The following is a 19,572-nucleotide window of genomic DNA, read 5'->3' as shown; positions in this document are numbered from 1 at the left end:
CTCAGGTGTCCGGTGATGTGGCTGTGTCGGGGGATGTCCAGGATGAGTCGTGCGGAGGCGTTCTGGATTCGTTGGAGTCTTCTCTGGAGTTTGGCTGTAGTTCCGGTGTAGAGGGCGTTCCCGTAGTCCAGTCGGCTGGTGACGAGTGCCTGGGTGACGGTCTTCCTGGTTTCAGTGGGGATCCATCTGAAGATCTTACGGAGCATGCGCAGGGTGTTGAAGCACGAGGAGGAAACGGCGTTGACTTGTCTGGTCATTGACAGGGAGGAGTCCAGGATGAAGCCCAGGTTGCGGGCGTGGTCTGTAGATTTGGGGGCGGTGCCCAGGGCCGGGGGCCACCAGGAGTCCTCCCAGGCGGAGGGTGATGATCCCAGGATGAGGACTTCCGTCTTGTCTGAGTTCAGTTTGAGACGGCTGTTTCTCATCCAGTCGGCGACGTCATTCATCCCTTCGTGTAGGTTGGCTCTGGCGGTGGTGGGATCGTTGGTGAGGGAGAGGATCAGCTGGGTATCGTCGGCGTAGGAGATGATGTTGAGGTTGTGTTGGCGTGCGATGGCTGCGAGGGGGCTCATGTAGACGTTGAAGAGGGTCGGGCTGAGAGAAGATCCTTGTGGTACGCCGCAGATGACTTCGGTGGCCTCGGATCTAAACGGAGGGAGGCGGACTCTCTGGGTTCTTCCGGTGAGGAACGAGATGATCCATTCCAGTGCTTTCTCTCGGATTCTGATGTTGCTGAGGCGCTTCACTAGGGTTCGATGGCAGACTGTGTCGAACTCTGCGGAGAGGTCCAGGAGGATGAGGGCTGCTGTTTCCCCGTTGTCGATCAGGGTTCTGATGTCGTCAGTGGCTGCGATCAGAGCGGTCTCGTGCTGTGGTTGGCCCGAAATCCGGACTGCGAGTGGTCGAGGGATCCGTTCGTCTCAAGGAAGGCGGCAAGCTGTTTGTTGACGGTCTTCTCGATGACTTTGGCCGGGAAAGGAAGGAGCGAGATGGGACGGTAGTTCTTGAGGTCGGTGGGGTCCGCTGTTGGTTTCTTCAGGAGGGCGGTCAGCTCGGCGTGCTTCCAGCTCTCCGGGAAGGTGGCGGTGTGGAAGGAGGCGTTGATGGTGTCTCGGAGATGGGGTGCGATGGTGGCGGCGGCTTTGTTGAAGACGTGGTGTGGGCAGGGGTCGGTTGGTGATCCGGAGTGGATGGAGTTCATCGTGCGGGTGGTGTCTTCGGTGCTGATCGGGGTCCAGTTGCAGAGGGTGGTGGTGGCGGGCGTTGGTTCGGTGGTAGGGTGCGTGGTCTGTGAGTCGAAGCTGTTGTGTATGTCGGCGATCTTGCGGTGGAAGAACGAGGCGAGGGAGTTGCAGAGGTCTTGCGTGGGAGTGATGTCGCTGGTTCCTGCGCTGGGGTTGGAGAACTCTTTGACGATGCTGAAGAGTTCTTTGCTGTCGTGGGCGTTGTTGTCCAGTCGTTCTTTGAGTGCCGTCTTCTTGGTGGCGCGGATCAGTTGATGGTGTTTGCGGGTGGCGTGCTTGAAGGCAGTCCAGTTGTCTGTGGTGCGGTTGAGCCGCCAGGCTTTCTCGAGGTTGCGGCAGTTCTTCTTGGATTCCTTGAGTTCGTCGGTGAACCAGGGGGTTTTCTTGCTGCCGGGTCCGCTGGGAGGGTTCTTGAGTGGTGCGAGGTCATCGGCGCAGGCGTTCAGCCACTTGTTGAGGTTGCTGGCTGCTACGTTGGGGTCCGTTGTGCTGGTGGGAGTGTTCTGGCTGAGGGAGGTGGTGAGTTGCTCGGCGGTGATCTTGTTCCAGCTGCGGCGGGGGACCCGTTGCGGATGGAGGTGGGTCGTAGTTCTACTGAAGCTGAAGTGGACGCAGCTGTGGTCTGTCCAGTGGAGTCCGGTGGCGTGGCTGAAGGAGACGTGCTTGCTGGATGTGAAGACAGGGTCCAGCGTGTGTCCGGCGTAGTGGGTGGGGTGTCCACCAGTTGCTTGAGTCTGAGGTTGGCGAGGTTGTCCAGCAGGGCGGTGGTGTTTCTGTCGTTGTTGTTCTCCAGGTGGAAGTTGAGGTCCCCTAGGAGGATGTAGTCGGTGGAGGGAAGGGCGTGCGGGCTGATGAAGTCTGCGATGTCTTCGCTGTACTGCGTGCGTGGTCCCGGTGGTCTGTAGATGAGGGTGCCTCGGAGGGTGGTTTTGGGGTCGGTGTGTATCTGGAAGTGCAGGTGCTCGGCGGCGGGGAAGGTTTTGTCGGAGTTAGTCGAGATGCGGATGGTGTTCTTGTGTACGATGGCGATGCCTCCTCCGGTCTGGTTGACGCGGTCCTTCCGGGTGATCTTGTAGCCGTCCGGGAGGGCTGTGGCGATGTCGGTTACTGAGGAGGCGTTCATCCAGGTTTCGGTGAGGAAGGCGACGTCCGGTGCAGTTGTGTCGAGCAGGTCCCAGAGTTCCACGGCATGCCTGTGGACGGAACGGGTGTTCAGCAGGATGCACTTCAAGTGGTTGCTGTTAGTGTTGGAGTCTGCGGGGGCGGTGCAGATCCGGTGGCAGGTAAAGCGGCAGGCTTTGCAGGCGAAGGGTCCGTTGGTGCGTCTCGGGGTGGCTCGGTAGCAGGCAGGGTTCCGGCCGGTATTGAGTGCGTTGAGAGTGGCGGCGTCGTAGGTCTGTCGTGGAGTCTTGCATCGGCGGTGGGGACCAGGGGTTCTGGCGCTGGGCGCGGTCCAGGCACGGACGGGCGCAGACGGGCTTACCTTTGGCGCGCCTTCGGCGCTCATTCGGTGCTCCCGCTGCGCGCGTCCGCTGCGCGGTCGCTCTGGGGGCGTCATAAGAAGGGAGCCGGGAGGGAGGGTCCGCTGGGAGGCAGGAGCGTGTGAGCCTATCGGCTGGCGGGTGGGCGAGGCCACGGCAGGCAGCGGCGGGAAAAAACGAGTGCGGGCTGGCGGGCGGCCCTGTGGCGGCTGGGGTGCTTGTGGGAGAGGCAGTCGGCGCAGGCAGCAGGAGGCAGGTAAGGCACAGGAAGCAGGAGGCACGAGGAGCGTGGGGGCGACCAGGCCGATGAGGGCGCAGTGGTCGCTATAAAGGGGTAACGGAGCTTAACTGCAATGTTTAAATATGTTTAAACATATTTAAACATCACCAATTTAGCAGATTTTTCATGAAAAAATTGAGGGGGGCCCGAGGATTTAATTTTTTTTACAGGGGGGGAGCAGCATTAAGAAGTTTGAAGAACACTGCCATAGAGCCTCTGTTCTCGTTACAATCTCAGCTGGAGGTGGACTGTGTCTCTTTGCTGGAATTCTTGCTCTGTCTCATAAAGGTAATTTACATATAGCTTTCTTCCAGGAGAATACATTATCATAAACATCCATCAACTCTAAAGGGAGCAAGAGAACAGAAAGGCGCCTATTCTTCCCAACTTGAAACAGAAGCTTGGGTTATGCTACATTGCTGCTTTCTTTGGAACAGGTGTTACCCCATTAGGTGGCATCTTAGTACACTTTGAGCTTCTCTAGTTTACATAACGACACTAAATGGTTAAAGTTACTAACAGTCATACATGGTGATGGGCAGGAACTTCATTTGTCAAGTTCAACATATGGCCAGAGGACTTCTTGGACCTGGGAAAGCTCAACTGATAGCAACAGCCTCAAACTGTAGGCATAGGTAAGTTTTCAGTTTCTTCTTGACCAAAGGATGTTTTTCAAAAAATCAAATGTTTTCAGGAAGAGATTTCAGCCAATGAGCTACTTAGTCAGAAAAAGCTCAGCCGCACAGGAGTATCCATTTGCTTGATGAAAAAGTTAAGATTTTAAGTCAAATCAAAGAGCATGGTGAGGATTTTAGAGAGAGAATTGACTGATAAACCATATTTCTAGAACAAATACATGTATACACCCAGCCAAGAATTGAAGGATTTTCTGACTTTTGAGCGGATAGACACTGCAAGGTGAGCAGAGCAATGGAGATGCATATTGTGTCATCAATACTGAGAACCGGATGTGTTGCAAAACTTTGAAATAATTGCAATTTTATGATGCAGACTTCAGCAATGCAAGCTATGGAGCAAAGGAAATAAATATGAAGGGGGGTGGCAAATGAATCCAGCATTCTCATCTTTTGTGCAAAGATGCAGCAGTTTAGGGTCCTGCCCTCGAGGCCGTATAGTACAAGTATATCATCAGAACATCATCTGACATAAGATAGTGTAGTGGACATTGTTTACACAAGTATTACCCCAAAGCGGTTAAATATATAAAAGCTACACACAATTGAACAATTATTTGCTAATGATATTTAGGACAAGTTATTTATGTCAGAAGATATTTTTGCATACTATATTCTGACGTACAGCCCCTGCCCAAAGATCAAAGATTGAGGTAACCAGTTTGGGATATAACTTTAACCAGAGGCCACATGCCCACTTATGAATACAATTTCACTCCCAAATTCTTAAACAACTGGAGCAGGAACAGTTTCTTGTCAAGAAACAGGAACACCGCCCAAAGAAAGAGCTTAATGAGAGAACCTTTGTTAGCCCAGGAGCTTCTGAAGCGTGAAGTGCTGGACATTGTAGAGTTTACGTGTGAGGTGCATTGACCTGCTGTTGGAGAAGACTAGAAGTGAGGCTGGGACCATATCTTCGTGTCTTTACCAGCCTGCACAATGAAGAGCTGCTTCTTACTACATTGTCGGATCCCAAGGCAGCCATGGGCTAGTGGACCTCAACCATGTTGGTTGAAGTCATTTGTGACTGATGTCTTGCGGCCCATCCTAGAATGGCTCTGGAAACTGGTCCAAGTGCACACTCAATTCCAAAGGTAGAGAGTGTGAGCAGTCACAGGCGTCTAAGGGAGGTAAAGATCCAACAGACACAATAATTTCAATGCCCAGCCCAGTGCTTGCCTTCTTAGAAAAGCAGAAGAACTAATCATTACTCAGTAAAAATTAATATACAAGGCGGTGATCCTGTTTATTATTCTCCAGCATGCCACTTCACCCACTGATTCCCATTGTACTAATCCCACCCAGGTGATCGGGCATACACATGCAGGTGCAATTTTCTGCGGATCCTCAAATTAAATGTGCACTCAGTGTCTATTGTTCTTACCCCTACTGGTATAGTGGCCTCTCGGGTCTCGGGCTCAAAAATTCCACGGACTCCATAATTCTCGTTCCAGTGCCTACTCGACTCACGGGGTCACACTCTGCGACTCTGGGCAATAGCTTGCTTAATCTCCACTACGGCATCTCACGGCGGGATGCCTGGCTTTCACCTTGTGGACACCCTGCCGGGGTATCTCACCGGGGAATACCAGGACGGGTTCCCTAAGCAAGCGCTTAGATACCGTGTCGGTGATTTGCGCTATATAAATACATGTACATTTACATTTACATTTACATTCATGCTCATCCAATGCAGAACCAGTGGCCTCACTGTCCTGCCCTAGGCGGAGGCCCACTGTGATTGTAGAAAGTCTGAGGGACTGCATGCCTCATTTCTCTGGACATGCAGCGGCCCAGAATCAGTTCAATGGTAGCTTAGTGCTTGTATGCAGATGTGGGCCCAGCTGCTGTGACCCATCAGGCCAAAGAAATGAAATTAGACCTGAGTGGGCTATTCGCTCCGAAGCCGGCACAGGCTCTGGCATGACTAGCTCAGGTACCATGGACATTGCAGCCGATGGATCAGACACAGCCAGCATGGTAGCTGCATCCCTGATACTATATTTCAAAAAACATACTGTCATCACTGTAGATACTGCCCCAATTGCCCTGGTGAGGTTACTGTGGCAGTTGAAGCACCAGTTGGGCTGACTAAGGCATCAATGAACTCAAATCAGTCAGTATTTGTATAGCACAGCACTTTCACCCTTAGAAGTATCTGGGCGCTGAGGGTGCCATGTCTCAGTTGAAAAGCCAGGTCTTGAGTCTGCCGGGGAGAGTGCTGTTCAGAAGTGGAGGGGCAAGCCGTTCTTGGTCTTGATGGTGTTGTAGGATAAGGAGCTGCCCCTGCTACAGCTGTTACAGATGCGGTGTGTGTGCGCAGACGAGTGAGGAGGAACGCAAGAGTATGGGAAACGTTTGGGCTCCAATCCGGAATGATGCATCACTGATCAGGCCAACACAGTCACCATGGCAGTTATTACCCTGATCAGGCTGATGCCTCAACTGGCCCATCACAGTAGCAAAGGTATGTAGCGGCTTGCAACTGGAACCGTTCTGAGATATCAGGGGACTCTCTGCAGCATGGGTCGCTCCTGGATTTGCTCTTAGGTATCCTCATTCTCTGGGTGTCCATCAGTCACAATGTCAAGCTTCTACTCCTGGAAATTCTCATCTCCTGCAGGGCCAGGAACACTTCCTTCCACCCTCAGCCTGAAGCAGGGAGATGGGCTTTGAAGCAATAGACAGACCTTGCAAATTTAAGGTCTTATCCCTCACATCTGAGAGACTTTCAGGCACACACTAACCTGGTCACACTGCAGTTCTTTAATTATTCTGCAGATCACTCGCTCCTTTGAAATGAAGGACTCAGACCTGTAACAAAGTGGGGTGGTTTGGGTCCCACTTTCATACATATGTTTAGACCAGAGATATGGATCCACTGTGTAGAATTGGTCAGAGGAGATTTTCCTTTCAGGGGCCCTTATCAGGTTGTTCTTCAAGCGAAGTCTTCTCACAGCAGGCAGCACCATGGTCGGACATGCCTTTTATTTCACCAGACATTTCCCTGGTTGACTGTAGACCTTGGAGGCAAGTTTTGATGCCCAGGGCCACTCTTGGTGCCTCTGTCATTTCCCCAACCACCCTGAGGTTATATGTAGCAGGCACAGGGAGGTGTCCAGAGAGAAAAGAGAGGGGGTAGGAGGAAGGTGGGGAGAAAGTGACCAGAGAGGGAGAATAGAGGAGAGAAGGAGGGAGCGAGATAGTGAAAGGATTAAAAGAGAGAGATTGCATAAGGAGATGGAGGGCATTTTCCAAGTGTTGCTTTTGATTCATATGTGGGGTCTTCGGTAGCACTAGACTGTCTCCAAACTAGAGCAACCACAACACAGGCGAGTTTCCTGCATCTGGCTATTATTGGCCTCTCTGTAATGGTAATCAGATATAGACTAAAGGGCAGGCCTGCCCTATAAACTCCCTCAATTAGCACAACAGAAACTTCATTCCCACCTCCAACTCTACCATCAAACAAATGGCCCAATCAGGAAAAACCAATCAGAAGCCTCTTGCTAACGACAGTCTTAATGGCATGTGTACAGTCAGACCTGTCTCCATCCTCCTCACTTCAGTATCTGGAACACCAGCATGAAACAACAGAAATATAGGTAATACACATGCACTATATGGAGACTCTGTTGTTCATTCTCCATTTGGTGTCATGCCAAACCAGGGGCATTCAAAATCGATTTAACTGGTTTCAGTAGTTAGGCTCACACATACACAGAGTCCTACTACAGCATATGTGTCACATGTACACTACACACACAAGCATTCAACATACACACAGGGTGTCAACACAAAGTTCTGCTCTTACACATAACAGCAACATTTTACACAAGGATGCCTGTGCGCTGCCATCTCAGTGACACAGATAAAAGTTCTTGTCAGACTATCAATTCGAAAAACATGGTATGATGCCTCCATTGCTTTATGTCCTATGCCCAGGATGGGAACAGCCATCCTCTGTCCGCTATGATCGTATGCTTGGTACACCTCTTCAGGTGTCAGGACAGGTCCAAGATTTTGCATAGTCGGGTACTGACCTAGGCCTCTCTTCTCATGCTTAGTTTAGTATGATACTAATGGCAAAATAAGTCATGTTACCAGATACATATGCAGTCAGGCACTCAGTGAAGGGGAATGCACATATTCACCATGTTTGAGGCATTCCTGTACCAAGATACATTGAAATGTTTTGCATTATCTTAAACAAGATAATGCATTTATCGTTCCCTCGGCAAATTTAAAATTCCTGGGAAAAGGAGATAAAGTGATTTGTCTGGAATCATTCACAGATTGTCCTTGTTCAGTGGTCAGCAATGTGTCCACCTGACCACATCTCTGAAAGAGAAAGGACAATAAAAGTGTTTTGATTCAGTGCAATTGTAGCTGCATGAAAGTTTGGTGAGTTTAAATACTTACTGCTGCTGTGACCTAGAGATCACAAATAGACTCCTGGCAAAGCCAACTAAGCCTTCCAGCCTTCTGAGTGTGGTGTGGTGAATTGACTATAAATAAATCAGGAAATAGTGACCTGTTATTTGAAGTGCTTAGACATAGCAAAATTGTAGTATCAGGCTTGATTTAAAGAAATGTCATCATTGTCCTATCAATTTTCTTTCAATTCGATTTTTGCCTGCTTTATTTTATCTGTAAATCTACATATGCAGCCAAATTGGAAAGTTGACAATTGTTGCAGCCAGACTTCCCTACTTGCAGTGGGATGTAAGTGTCATTGAAATATATAAAAAAAGGAATCCAGGTTATAGCACCAGTCAAGCAAGTGAGGATATGGAAATAGAAAGTATTCAGCCCTTGGTTGATGTCATATTTCAAGGCCTTTTCTAGACACTTTAAAATGCAGAATTAATAGTGGTCAAATCAAGGGAACGCGATTGGAGCACATATAAAAACTTTCATGGTCAACATCGTCATAATGTCAGTGGTCAGTGAGAGGATGATGTTAGTGGTATCACTTCTTTCACCGTGCCCGGCCATCTAACCTGTAAGTAATGCCAAGCATGAAGCTATGTATCTAGCAAGGAGTGTAAGGCCACTCTCATCTACTAAAAAGAAAAGTTTGACCACTGTTCGGTATGGGAGCTTATCTTCCACTGCTTAGCAAGGCAACTGTGTGAAAGTTCATTTTTAAGTGGACCCTAAGCATCTTCTTGGTTACTAGAGTAAAGTCCAGTCTTTCTGTAAATGAAGTAACCAGTGATAAGAGATGAATAGCAAATGCAATACCCTTATTCTGCATTGTATTTTATTATAGCATTATATCTCCCTGAATAGGGCTGTACCAGTTATTGAATTCCCTGAAGCTGAGTTACAGGCCAGAGCTGAAGGCAAGGGTCTATAACAAGAGAGCAGTCCTTTAACAACTGGTAAAGTGCAACACAGAAGGGCTATAAGGCTATCAGAACATTCCACCCACAGATTGTAGAATGTTCTGAACTAAAAATGGAGAAACAGAAACACACATTTTGCAATGTTGGAACAGAAGGTCTGGAGCCACCATTACTTGTCATGAGCCACTCCATTGTCTTTATTGGAGCTCTCAACTTTCCAGTGTTGTAATATGATTTACCGAACCCAGCATCCTTTGTGCCCCAGCATTCTAAGAACAATAAACAAAAGGGGGACGCCAAAATTAAACTATTCAGCTTTCGTAAATTTTTATATTTATTATTTAATTCGTTTGCCATGACCAGAACCTTTATTATATATATTAGAACGTGCCTGATTACGTTGATTTTTTATCACATTTACGTCTTTTCAACTGTTTATTTCTTTTGTGCAGGGTTCACAAGGTGACACCGGAGACGATGGGCCTGAGGTAAATCACTCTCCTTTCTGTCTAGGCCAGCAAGAGAGTATTAATTTCTATTTGTGGATTTGCCTAAAAGAAAAACTAATTTTTAGGGCATCAAATGATTGTGAAATCTGGAGGAATTAATTTCACCAGGGCATGGCAAGCAAAGGAGGTGTCAAAATAGTCTGTGGTCACTCTAAACCAGTTCTGAAGATAGCTTCTCTTCCACTGGGATTGGTGCATGCTGGACAGGAGAACAAAGAAGGCCCCTACCCAGGTGTCAGGTATCATTTTCCAGTGACAGGGTGGGGGTCTTTGAAGTTAAACAAGTACCTGGACAAAGCCCAGATGGTTGTCTTGTCAGAGGAATAGACACTTCCCCACGCCCAAAGCCCTTGTGCTCTGAGAGCAGTTTTCACACCTCATCAAGGGGACTATTCTGCTGCCAGGTGACAGTTGAAGCTCATGCAAATATATATCAAATACAACTGTAAAGTCACACAGGATAACTTTGGTACTATATTGTACACTCTGCACAGTTGGGCGGAGACCTCTGCAATCGGGGTATAGCTCTCCCTTTGGTAAAACAAATGGAAATTAAAAATATATATATATATTTGTATGTTAATTGTTCATGTAAGTTAATGTTACATACTTATTTTAAATGTAGAACAAATTCTAAAAATGCTACAGTGCTGCTATTTAAATTTCTAATTAAATATTTTAAGTATATTAAACTTAAAACAAATTATTTTTTAAAGATTAAATAATCCATTCAAAGTGAAAAGTTTATTTGCATGTATTATGTATTAATAGTTAGATTAAAGCTGCCTACACAATTAATTAACATTAATTTTTTTAAATAGTTATTTATTTTCAAATAAATGTATTCAAATATAAAATGTATAAAATAACATTTTTTATTTATATTTTAACATTAAAGTACATGCATGCGTATTTTTAAAACCTCAACATAATTTCTTTTATTTTAATGTTTTTTCCTATGGGCGTTTTATTTTAATGTCTACCTCTATCATTTTCTATGGGAAGGCATTGCAGTACCAATGGTTGACAGTGTCTGGTGCCTGATTAGCTCCTGGTCCGAGATGGAGTGCGTTTACTACTGTTTGAATTTACTACAGTTGTGTTTTTCTTTGGTTGTAGAAACCATAGCAGTACAGTTTGTGAATATGAATGGGTTTACTCTTTTGTGGTGGGTAGATACAACAGGCAGCGCTGTAGCATTTTTAACATTTGTTCTACATTTTAAATAAGTATGTAACATTAACTTACATGATCAATTAACATAAAATATATCTAGTTTTTTCTAAATTTCCCTATGTTTTACCAAAGGGAGCGCTTACCTCGATTGCAGGGGTCTCCACCCAACTGTGCAGAGCATACAATATAGTACAAAAGTTATACTGTGTGACTTAACAGTTGTATTTGATACACCTCTGTAAGTTGCCCCACAGTGCTTTATTTGTGTAAAGTAAAAAAATAAAAGTGCTGGGGCTAATCATTTCGCTTGTAAGCCCATGACTGGTGCTATGGAATGTCAGGATTGCTGAATACCCAGGGTGCCTAGTCTTGATTCCACCTCATGCCTTTTCAACTACCACTAGATATTCCCTGACACTTTATCCCAGCCTTCCCCACTCTCACACACACTCACTCACACCCTCTCTCTCTCTCTCTCTCTCTCATTATCTCTCGCTCTTAGTCCCTTTCCTTCAAACAGAAACACACTCCTTCCCACGCATTCACACTCTGGTATTGAGCACCGCAATTGTGAGATTGTGGGGGATTCTGTACATGTGATCACCAGCTGCCTCGTAGCCGGTGAAGCCACGCGGTGGCTCCCGTTGTTTAATCCTTCAGCTATCACCCTCAAGCATTGGGTGGTTTCTATTTCCTGGCAGCAGGTGGACAAATAAATGGTGGTTGGGACCAGTGTTGTACGTAAGGTAGGCTTTTACTTACAGTATAACGACATGTATCGGTGTGTATCCCAGTGAAGTATATTGCTTTTTAGATAACGCTTTCTGGTTACTACATGCCAGCCAAGGGAGCAATGCCAAAATTCATTCAGCAACACGTCCACAATATACACATGTTTATTTAATGCATCATTATTTATGTCTTTGTGTGTTTACCTTTCCAAGAGGTCAAAATGCTCAAATAATGAGGACATAGCTTGTTACTAACGATTGGGAACGGCTGCAATGCCTGGTGTGTATTTGCATAATGGCCTCATAATTGCGCTTTTTTTGTTTGGTATGAACAGGAACAGGTAAATGAATTCTTATCGGAACTAACACATTTTTTTTTCACCAGGGTGATAAGGGAAAGAGAGGACCGGCAGGAAAAACTGGAGCTGAGGTAGGCACCTAGAACAAAATGTTTGAGAATTTACATAATCAGCATAAGGTCTTACAGAGAAGTGTGACATTATTCCCTGGGATGATGAAGGTAGAAAAAAATCGGTTTATAGAAAATCTTAAAAACATATTTTCACCGTGTGAGGAATAACACTTTCATTAAGCTAAAAAGACTTAAACTGGTTCCAATTTGAAATATGATATTTGTAATGCACTGTAACAAGTGATTTAAACCACGTGTACTGGAGGGTGCATAGAACATATGAGGTTACAGGAGAATGGTAATGATTAAAACTAAACAGGACTATCAGCCCTTATGCGAAGTCAATAACATGGTGTCTATTAACATCCTTTTCTTAAGTCTGGATCATTGTCACCCCAGCTTGCTGAGAGTTAGACCTGACGCATGCATCCATTATTAACCACGTCCACGTATGTGCCATTAATGAACATAGTAGTGCAGGTGTCTGATGGTGACTATTCTAAAGAGGACCGCAAATGCTTTTTCAATTGCCCCAATAACTACACTTCTTGGAAATGGCTTGTATTTCATTGGATCACTGTAACGTCAAAGAGGACACTATATCTATGAACACCGCCCACCCAATACTCTGCTGCTAGAAGTCACTGCGAGAAGGTATCCAACCCCTGCTCTTCCTTTCATTTTGTTTTTTTTCTTGGGTTATTTAGTCATTTTGACCAGCACTTCAATGGCCAAGAAGCAGTTAAATTTAGTTTTCATATTTGTTTGCAGTCATTTTTTCTATAGCTCCTTGAAACTGAGTTCTGGTGTCTCTGTAAATTGTTTAGTCATACCTGAGCTCAACTATGGAACCCTGATTTATAATCTTGTGTCAAATGTCTGCTGTGGTTAAATGTTCAAGATTTACCTTTCAAATTGTTTTTGTAAATGGTTGTTGTAGAGAAGTATCCAGCAAAAAAGTTTTTTCAGAAAACTGCTAAAGTGGCTTTTTTGAGGATTTACCCCCAAAATCCTTTAGTAGCGCTATCTCCTAATTTTGTTAAATTGTAAACTTTGTGACCTTCATTCAAAATGTGTAGTTTAAAAAACATTCAAAATTGTGAAGGACAACCTGTTTCAGGTTCCCACACTCATGCGTAAGTAAAACTCGGTGATAAACTCCTAGTTGACAGTGCATACATATGGCTGTATATGCTAAAAGGAACTGGGATCTAAGCTTCTGGAAATATAATTCCTGTTCTCTTCTTTTCCCAAACAGGGTGATTTGGGAGACAGAGGCGATAAAGGATTTGTAAGTCTTTTTCATTGCATGCCATGTTTGCATTTGTTTTGCTGCAATTCATCACCAATAGTGTGAAAGAGAGCATGATTAAATTGATTGGTTATTCCTGTGTGAACCCATATCTATATGAAACCCGCTATCCTGGTGGTAAAAATCTTCTCTTTGAATGACTGAATGGTGCCGAAAATGAGGAAGGAGTCTTGTGTGACAATGCCATGTCCTCTGTAAGGAACACCACTTGATTCACCTCTACCAGCCACATCGCCGTGTTCAAGCTGGACCCCACCCACGCTGCCAATGGAGGGCGTCTTAAAGTTTAAGCGACTAACGTTTCAATTTCTTTGTGAAGCAGTGAGTCAAAGCTGTACCACTGTGATAGACTAGCCAGCTCAGACAAGTGAAGGGGACTGTGTATGGAGAACGCACCTTTATCTATCTAAACCTCTACGCATTACAGGAGCTTGGTCGTCTATGTAAGGGCCACAAAACATTGATAAATGGATAAGGAAATCGAATGGCGCTCAATCCTATCTATGCAAAAGGTTTACGTTAGTCACTTCTTGTGATGGTGCATTTTCGTATAGAGATGCACACAATAGTGCTTGTCCAATGCAAACAACTATCCTCTTGTACTTGAGATACAATTCATTGCATAGCATAGACACACAAGTTTGGGCCAACCAAATGACTACTAATGAGCTTTGGTAATTCAAGGCATTACCATGGAGGAAATAGAAGTGGGATTCCCCATGTCAGCGCTGTAAAGTCCTCTCGAGTAGTGCATTCTGCCTTATAACGTTCATCAGATTACAGTACCTTTAGCCAATTTAGTGGACCAGCAATACAAAGATGCATTTGTGTGTTTCGATGTTGGCTGCTCTGCAGTTTATTCTGACATGCCTGAAATCTTTCTAACCCTGTAGCAAGGACCACGTGGTAATCCTGGCCCACCCGGTCCAAAGGGCAGAATAGGTGTCCCTGGTCTGCCAGGACCAAGGGGTTTCTCTGGCTCAGTTGGAGAAGATGGAATAAGTGGTCCCCCTGGCCCAAAAGGACTTCCAGGACCGGAGGTAGGTCTTACCTCGTTCATTATGTGCATTTTTTTTTACTGTTGTGGATTTCTTGCCTAACTTAGTGATGCATCTTTGTAAACCTATATGTGGATTCTTTGCGCTATAGATCCACTCACATGTTCTATCACCTCATCCAAGCCGAGCTCATGGAGCGGGCATGCTTCCACATATTCCACTAAATGATGGTCACTTTAGGGAAACTTTTCAATAGACATATATTGTTAGAATATTTCCCAGTGAACTCTTCTACATGTTCCACTCATCCTAAAGAGATGAAAACTGCATTTACAACAGGGTGTAGTATGGAGTAGATCGTAGAAGCCAAATATTACATGCCTAGCAAACTGCATTTGATCTCCGTTCTGTGAAATATACTAAACATTTTACAAAGCCGAAACAAATGCACCATCACTGCCAAATATTGCCAAAAATAAAGTGACAGCACGCCTGGAACAAATAGCTGACCACAATTGGACCAGCTCAAATATCCCTTATGTTTATGAAGTTGCAAATCTGTGTTTGCAGGGTGCTGGGCTGCAGGATGAGCAGGTGTACGAATTGTGCCGCCGGATGATCATTGAGCAAATGTCTCAGTATGCCGCCAGTATACGACAGAAATGTGCCAGCGCCTGCCCTACCGCCAACAGGACACTGATTGGGCCGCCTGGGCCTCGAGGGGCACTGGGAGCTACTGGGAAGAAGGTAAGCAATTTGTGATGGTACATTGCCGCTGCTGATCATCAAGAGCCAAGGCCCTTCACTGTCCAGCTGAACAGACCTATTGGCTATCTCACTTGCCACAAAAGATCAACAGCCTTTATGCTTGCATATTTTCTGAAATCGTCACCATTATGATGTGTCATGCTGGATTCTTCTGTTGGTAGAGGCATATCTGTAGATATGGAACTAAAGAATGAAAAATATTGAACATACAGGCCTCAGGACCAAACTAACACTAATAGTATTTGTGCAAATCATTTGACAACCAACCTAACACTTTATTCCATTTAAGCCTTTAAGTCAACCACTCGATCCCAGGCCTACCAATGACCCCAAAAAGCTCACTTCTTGATGGTTTGACAATCTGTCAGGATCAGGAAAACTACATTACTGCAGAGCCAGCACAGACATTTGTGTCCTGTGAATTTATTCTGCTGTTGACGACAGTTTATCGTTGTTTGTGTGCTGATCTGAATAGTAAACTACCCTGCCACCTTCCATTCCATAATTGGTATTAACAATTTTATTAAATACTCATGTTCTGTTGCATTGAAATTATGGGTACAGTTCATAAACATTTACAATTCATCCAAAATATTTTCAAAATCTGTTTGGAAAATGTGAGTAGAAACATGTCAGTGAAAGTATGCTTGCCCTTAGTTTTCCATGTAATATCAATTAACATTGTGCGCTTTCAGCCCATAAGTATATATATTTGTTTTAAAAATGGAGCCCTTTCCCGGTTTTCTGTTGTTGAAATCTGTGGGTACCAAGTGCCAGATGTACAAATAACTGATTTACAAAATTGGCGCAAATTGCGAACCAGCCTATGTACTATCAGATCAGTTTGTACAATCACTATTCAGAGTGAGTTAAAATTCGACCTACCTCGAAACTATTGAAGACATAGGTCGAAAATTGCTACTCACTCTGATTGGATGCCACACCAGGAATGGTGGCCTGCTGGGGTCAGTCAGCCACTATGCTTGGTCCTGCATTAAAATAATGTATTCATTCTTATAAATGCAGCCTGTGTTCCTTAAAGGAAGCAGAGCTAAATTCAAAAATAAAAAAACATGTTTAAGTAGTTTGCAGTGATCTCTTACACTCCCCACTCCCAAACAAACTTATTTTTTGGGTCAAAAAGGGAAAGAGGTCCCAATGAGGTCCCCTTTTAGGAGTGAGTTACTACCCCTTTGAAGAATCTGTAGTCTATTAATGGCTTGAGAGTGAAATTGCAGTCACAAAGCATTGATACATAGAAATCTGAATAGACATTTAGAAGGGACGCCCTAAACACACCCTTTCCAGAATTCACTTCTAAACCCATTTTGCGGTTTGGTAGCACTTATCAAATCACAGAAGGGGGTAAACTCATACTAAAAACAATTTAGGGGTTGCAAACCCTGTGATTAATGAACTGTAGGCTTTGCAAACCCAAAATGGCTTTGTACATCTGGCCCTATATTTCCAAGTGTACAGGAGCTTGCTTTTTATTCTGTAGGTGATCTTTTGTGCCATCTTTGTGAGTATTTTGAAACCACCAGTACGATGTTCGACAAGCACATGGGCATGATTCAGAAAGATTTAGCTATAAGTAATGTGTACTAATGCTCCTGCCTATTTTAGGATAGTTCAGATACCCAGACAATATTTTTGACATGAGAAAGTCAAAATATACAGATCAACTACAAAACAGACTATTATCAAAATGTAAATATGGTTATAGGTTTCCAAAATACTTGCACAAGTGGCTTAGCCAATGGGTAAATTAAGCATATCTGTGAAATCCGTATGAATCAGAAAGGGCATTTCTTAGTTGCACTATTTTCTAATGAAAGGTTAAAATCTACATTTTTGCAAATAAGGGGAAAACATAAGTGCTTATATTACTTACTACATGGTCTTAATTTGCATGTTATTATTGATGCAATAAATTCTTTCACTGTGCGTCAGTTGCCAAGTTATGAAAAAACAGCATCATGCAATATTTCTTTAGGGTTTCACTTATCCTAAGCAAAACACCCATACATGTTAACAATAAGCAGGAATACAATGCTTTTATGAATTAGGCATACAATAAAACAGGCAGGAAACACATCATATACACTGGATATTATAACAAGTATTTGCAGTGTAGTAGGTTCTTGCATTTGTGAGAGTTAGGGCTATTGCCGTTGTAAATGACAATGTCTTTTACCTACGTGTTTTAGTTTAGGGTGGAATGGATGAATGTTGTGTGGATGTGTAATGAAATGATGTGGGTTGAATTGGTATTGTTTGTTATGGAATTGTGCTTGGTGGAGTGGATTTGTGTAGTGGAAATATGTGGCATGGTGTGCAGTGAAATTAAGTGGATAGTAATTGTGTGGTATTGAGTGTACTGGAATTATCTGGAGTGGGATTGTGGGTCATGGAGCGTAATTATTTGGAATGGTATTTTGTGCTTTGGAGTGGAGTTAAATTATGAGGTGTGCTGTTGTATTTTGTGGCATAATGTGGAATTTTGTGGTATTGATTGGATGGATGTGGTGTGTTGTTTAATTGTGTTGTTGAGTTGAATTATGTGGTTTGTTGTAGAATTATGTGGTGTAAAATGGAAACGTGAAGAGTTAAATTGTAATGCGTGGGAGTGGGTGGCGTTGAGTGAAATTCTGCTGATTGGAATTATGTGGCATGGTGTAGAGTGTATTTGTGTGAATTGTGTTACAACGTTTAAAAATGATAAAACATTATTAAAAAGAAAGTCAGCCTTTCATTGCACACAAAATCACAAAATTAAAACACGTTGCTTGCAGCAAAAACTGTTGAAAACACACAAACGTCTATTCAATTTCAGCCCTAAGCAAGGAGGAGTTGCAAACAAAACATAAACGTTCAACATGAGCAGGAAAAAAAATTGTTCCAAGACCAAACACTTCAGCACACTCGTGGAAGCTTACCAGCAGTTAGGCATTGCTCTCTGGGCATTAACAAACAACAAGCATTGGCAAAGCTAATAGTTTTCGCCTATGGAAGAGCTATTGGCTTTGCCAATGTTTTTTAGCCATATTACACAGAGCAGGGCTGTGAAGTATGGCTAAAAGTCAAGTTAGAAAAAAAGCGATATAACGCGGCCAGAACTGGATGGAATGGGCAAGCAAGGACAAGAGTATGAGGGTGGGAGTGACACAAAGTTCTTGGAGGCAATTTGTTTTTCTGGCAGGTGAACAGAAGTAAAACAAGCAACAGGATGGGGTGGGGTAAGCAGCAATGTACAGCAGGACAGGGGAGATGGCCAGCAAACATATGCACTCTTTTGTAGTGCTGCAACTTAATGAAAAAGTAGTTCCGAAAGCGTGAGCAGTAGAATGTCACTCTGTAAGGAAGCATTTTTTGGATCACGCTCCGGTGGAGGGACAAACACATGAAGCGAAGATGAAGCTGGTACACACTGACCAAAGAGAAGCAAGGACATTAGAGTGATGATAAAGCCAACAAATGCTAAGCAATGAGCAACCTCTAAGCCCCTTAGTGGTTTTTCTAGGCAGCAGACTTGCTCAGAGAAAGTGTAACAATACATCCTTGCACCTTGAGGTGTCTGTTTACATTTTTTATTTGATTTAGGTTTTCATCTTTCTGAATTCGATAATTGGACTATAACCCATATTACTTGCAGTTCAATTATGATACTGCAGGGCATGGGGGGAATGTTTTAAATTAAAGCACACTCTGAGTGTAGTGATTCCATATGATCTGAAACACACCATGACTTCTCTAGAGAAGCAGATGTAGGGACACCGATGTCAATGGTGATAAAAGTAAGCTTCTGCAAGCCTTCAATTTGAGCTGCCATATGGCACAGGACATGAGAAAATATATAAAATAAGCAGTAGTCACCACCTATAGCACATAGGCTCTCAGTTCTTAACTAAGCGCTATTTACGAAGCATACAAAGCGGCACATATAGCTTACGGTGTGAGCTTGTGGCAAAGCTCAGGCTGCAGAGCAGAACCAGGGCTTTATTTGCATTTGTTTTATAGATATGAAAATGCAATAAATGCACTTTTTGATGAACCCTGTCACAACCAACTTCCTTTAGAATCCTGCCAATATTTTCTTCCTTTATTTAAGGAACTAAAAAGTGAGGGAGTGGGGTGCCATTGAGAATGGGAGCAGTGAACAGCTGTCAGAGCCAGAATGGGCTGTAGCCATTGAGGGGCTAATTGGTGTGAGAACAAGTGTTTTGGGGAGTATGGGGCTTCAGCAGCTTATACAAAGATAAGACCCGATGGGGTGGGAGGAGTAACCTGCAATTAGAAATTTTGGAAACAAATAGAAGACCAGGTATGGAAGCTTAAGTTCTCCCCAGTGCCTTCTGAGCCACTTTAAAGCATGTTTGTGGAAGCAATGAGTGAATATTTTTCTGACGAAAATTATTTTTATGAAAGCATTCCAGATGCAGCCTAAGAGCACGTTAAAAAACATAAACAGCAAATAGCAGACAACGTGGCTCCTTGCAGATACCAGGAGCCTGACAGGGAGGTGTTTAACTGGGGGCTCTTTTTATGTGTGTCTGGTTAGGAGCAGCCACACTGTACTGCTCACATCTGCTTTTTTAAGCTGGGCTCTGACCGT

The 19,572-nt window shown here is 44.2% G+C and overlaps 1 protein-coding gene across 1 annotated transcript in view; it reads left to right on the top strand.

The window, feature by feature from the left end:
- LOC144827569 (uncharacterized) overlaps positions 1 to 19,572 on the top strand; it is a 209,194-nt gene that overhangs the window by 169,609 nt on the left and 20,013 nt on the right. The window contains exons 22-26 of the mRNA XM_078685827.1: positions 9,504 to 9,539; positions 11,853 to 11,897; positions 13,138 to 13,170; positions 14,085 to 14,231; positions 14,760 to 14,936. Of these exons, the coding sequence (XP_078541953.1) occupies positions 9,504 to 9,539; positions 11,853 to 11,897; positions 13,138 to 13,170; positions 14,085 to 14,231; positions 14,760 to 14,936 (438 nt within the window). The remainder of the gene's footprint in view (positions 1 to 9,503; positions 9,540 to 11,852; positions 11,898 to 13,137; positions 13,171 to 14,084; positions 14,232 to 14,759; positions 14,937 to 19,572) is intronic.

Source organism: Lissotriton helveticus, chromosome 4_1 (assembly GCF_964261635.1).
Source record: "Lissotriton helveticus chromosome 4_1, aLisHel1.1, whole genome shotgun sequence".
NCBI lineage: Eukaryota > Metazoa > Chordata > Amphibia > Caudata > Salamandridae > Lissotriton > Lissotriton helveticus.
Note: the sequence above shows the minus strand (reverse complement) of the source record. Positions and strands in the feature narration are given on the sequence as shown.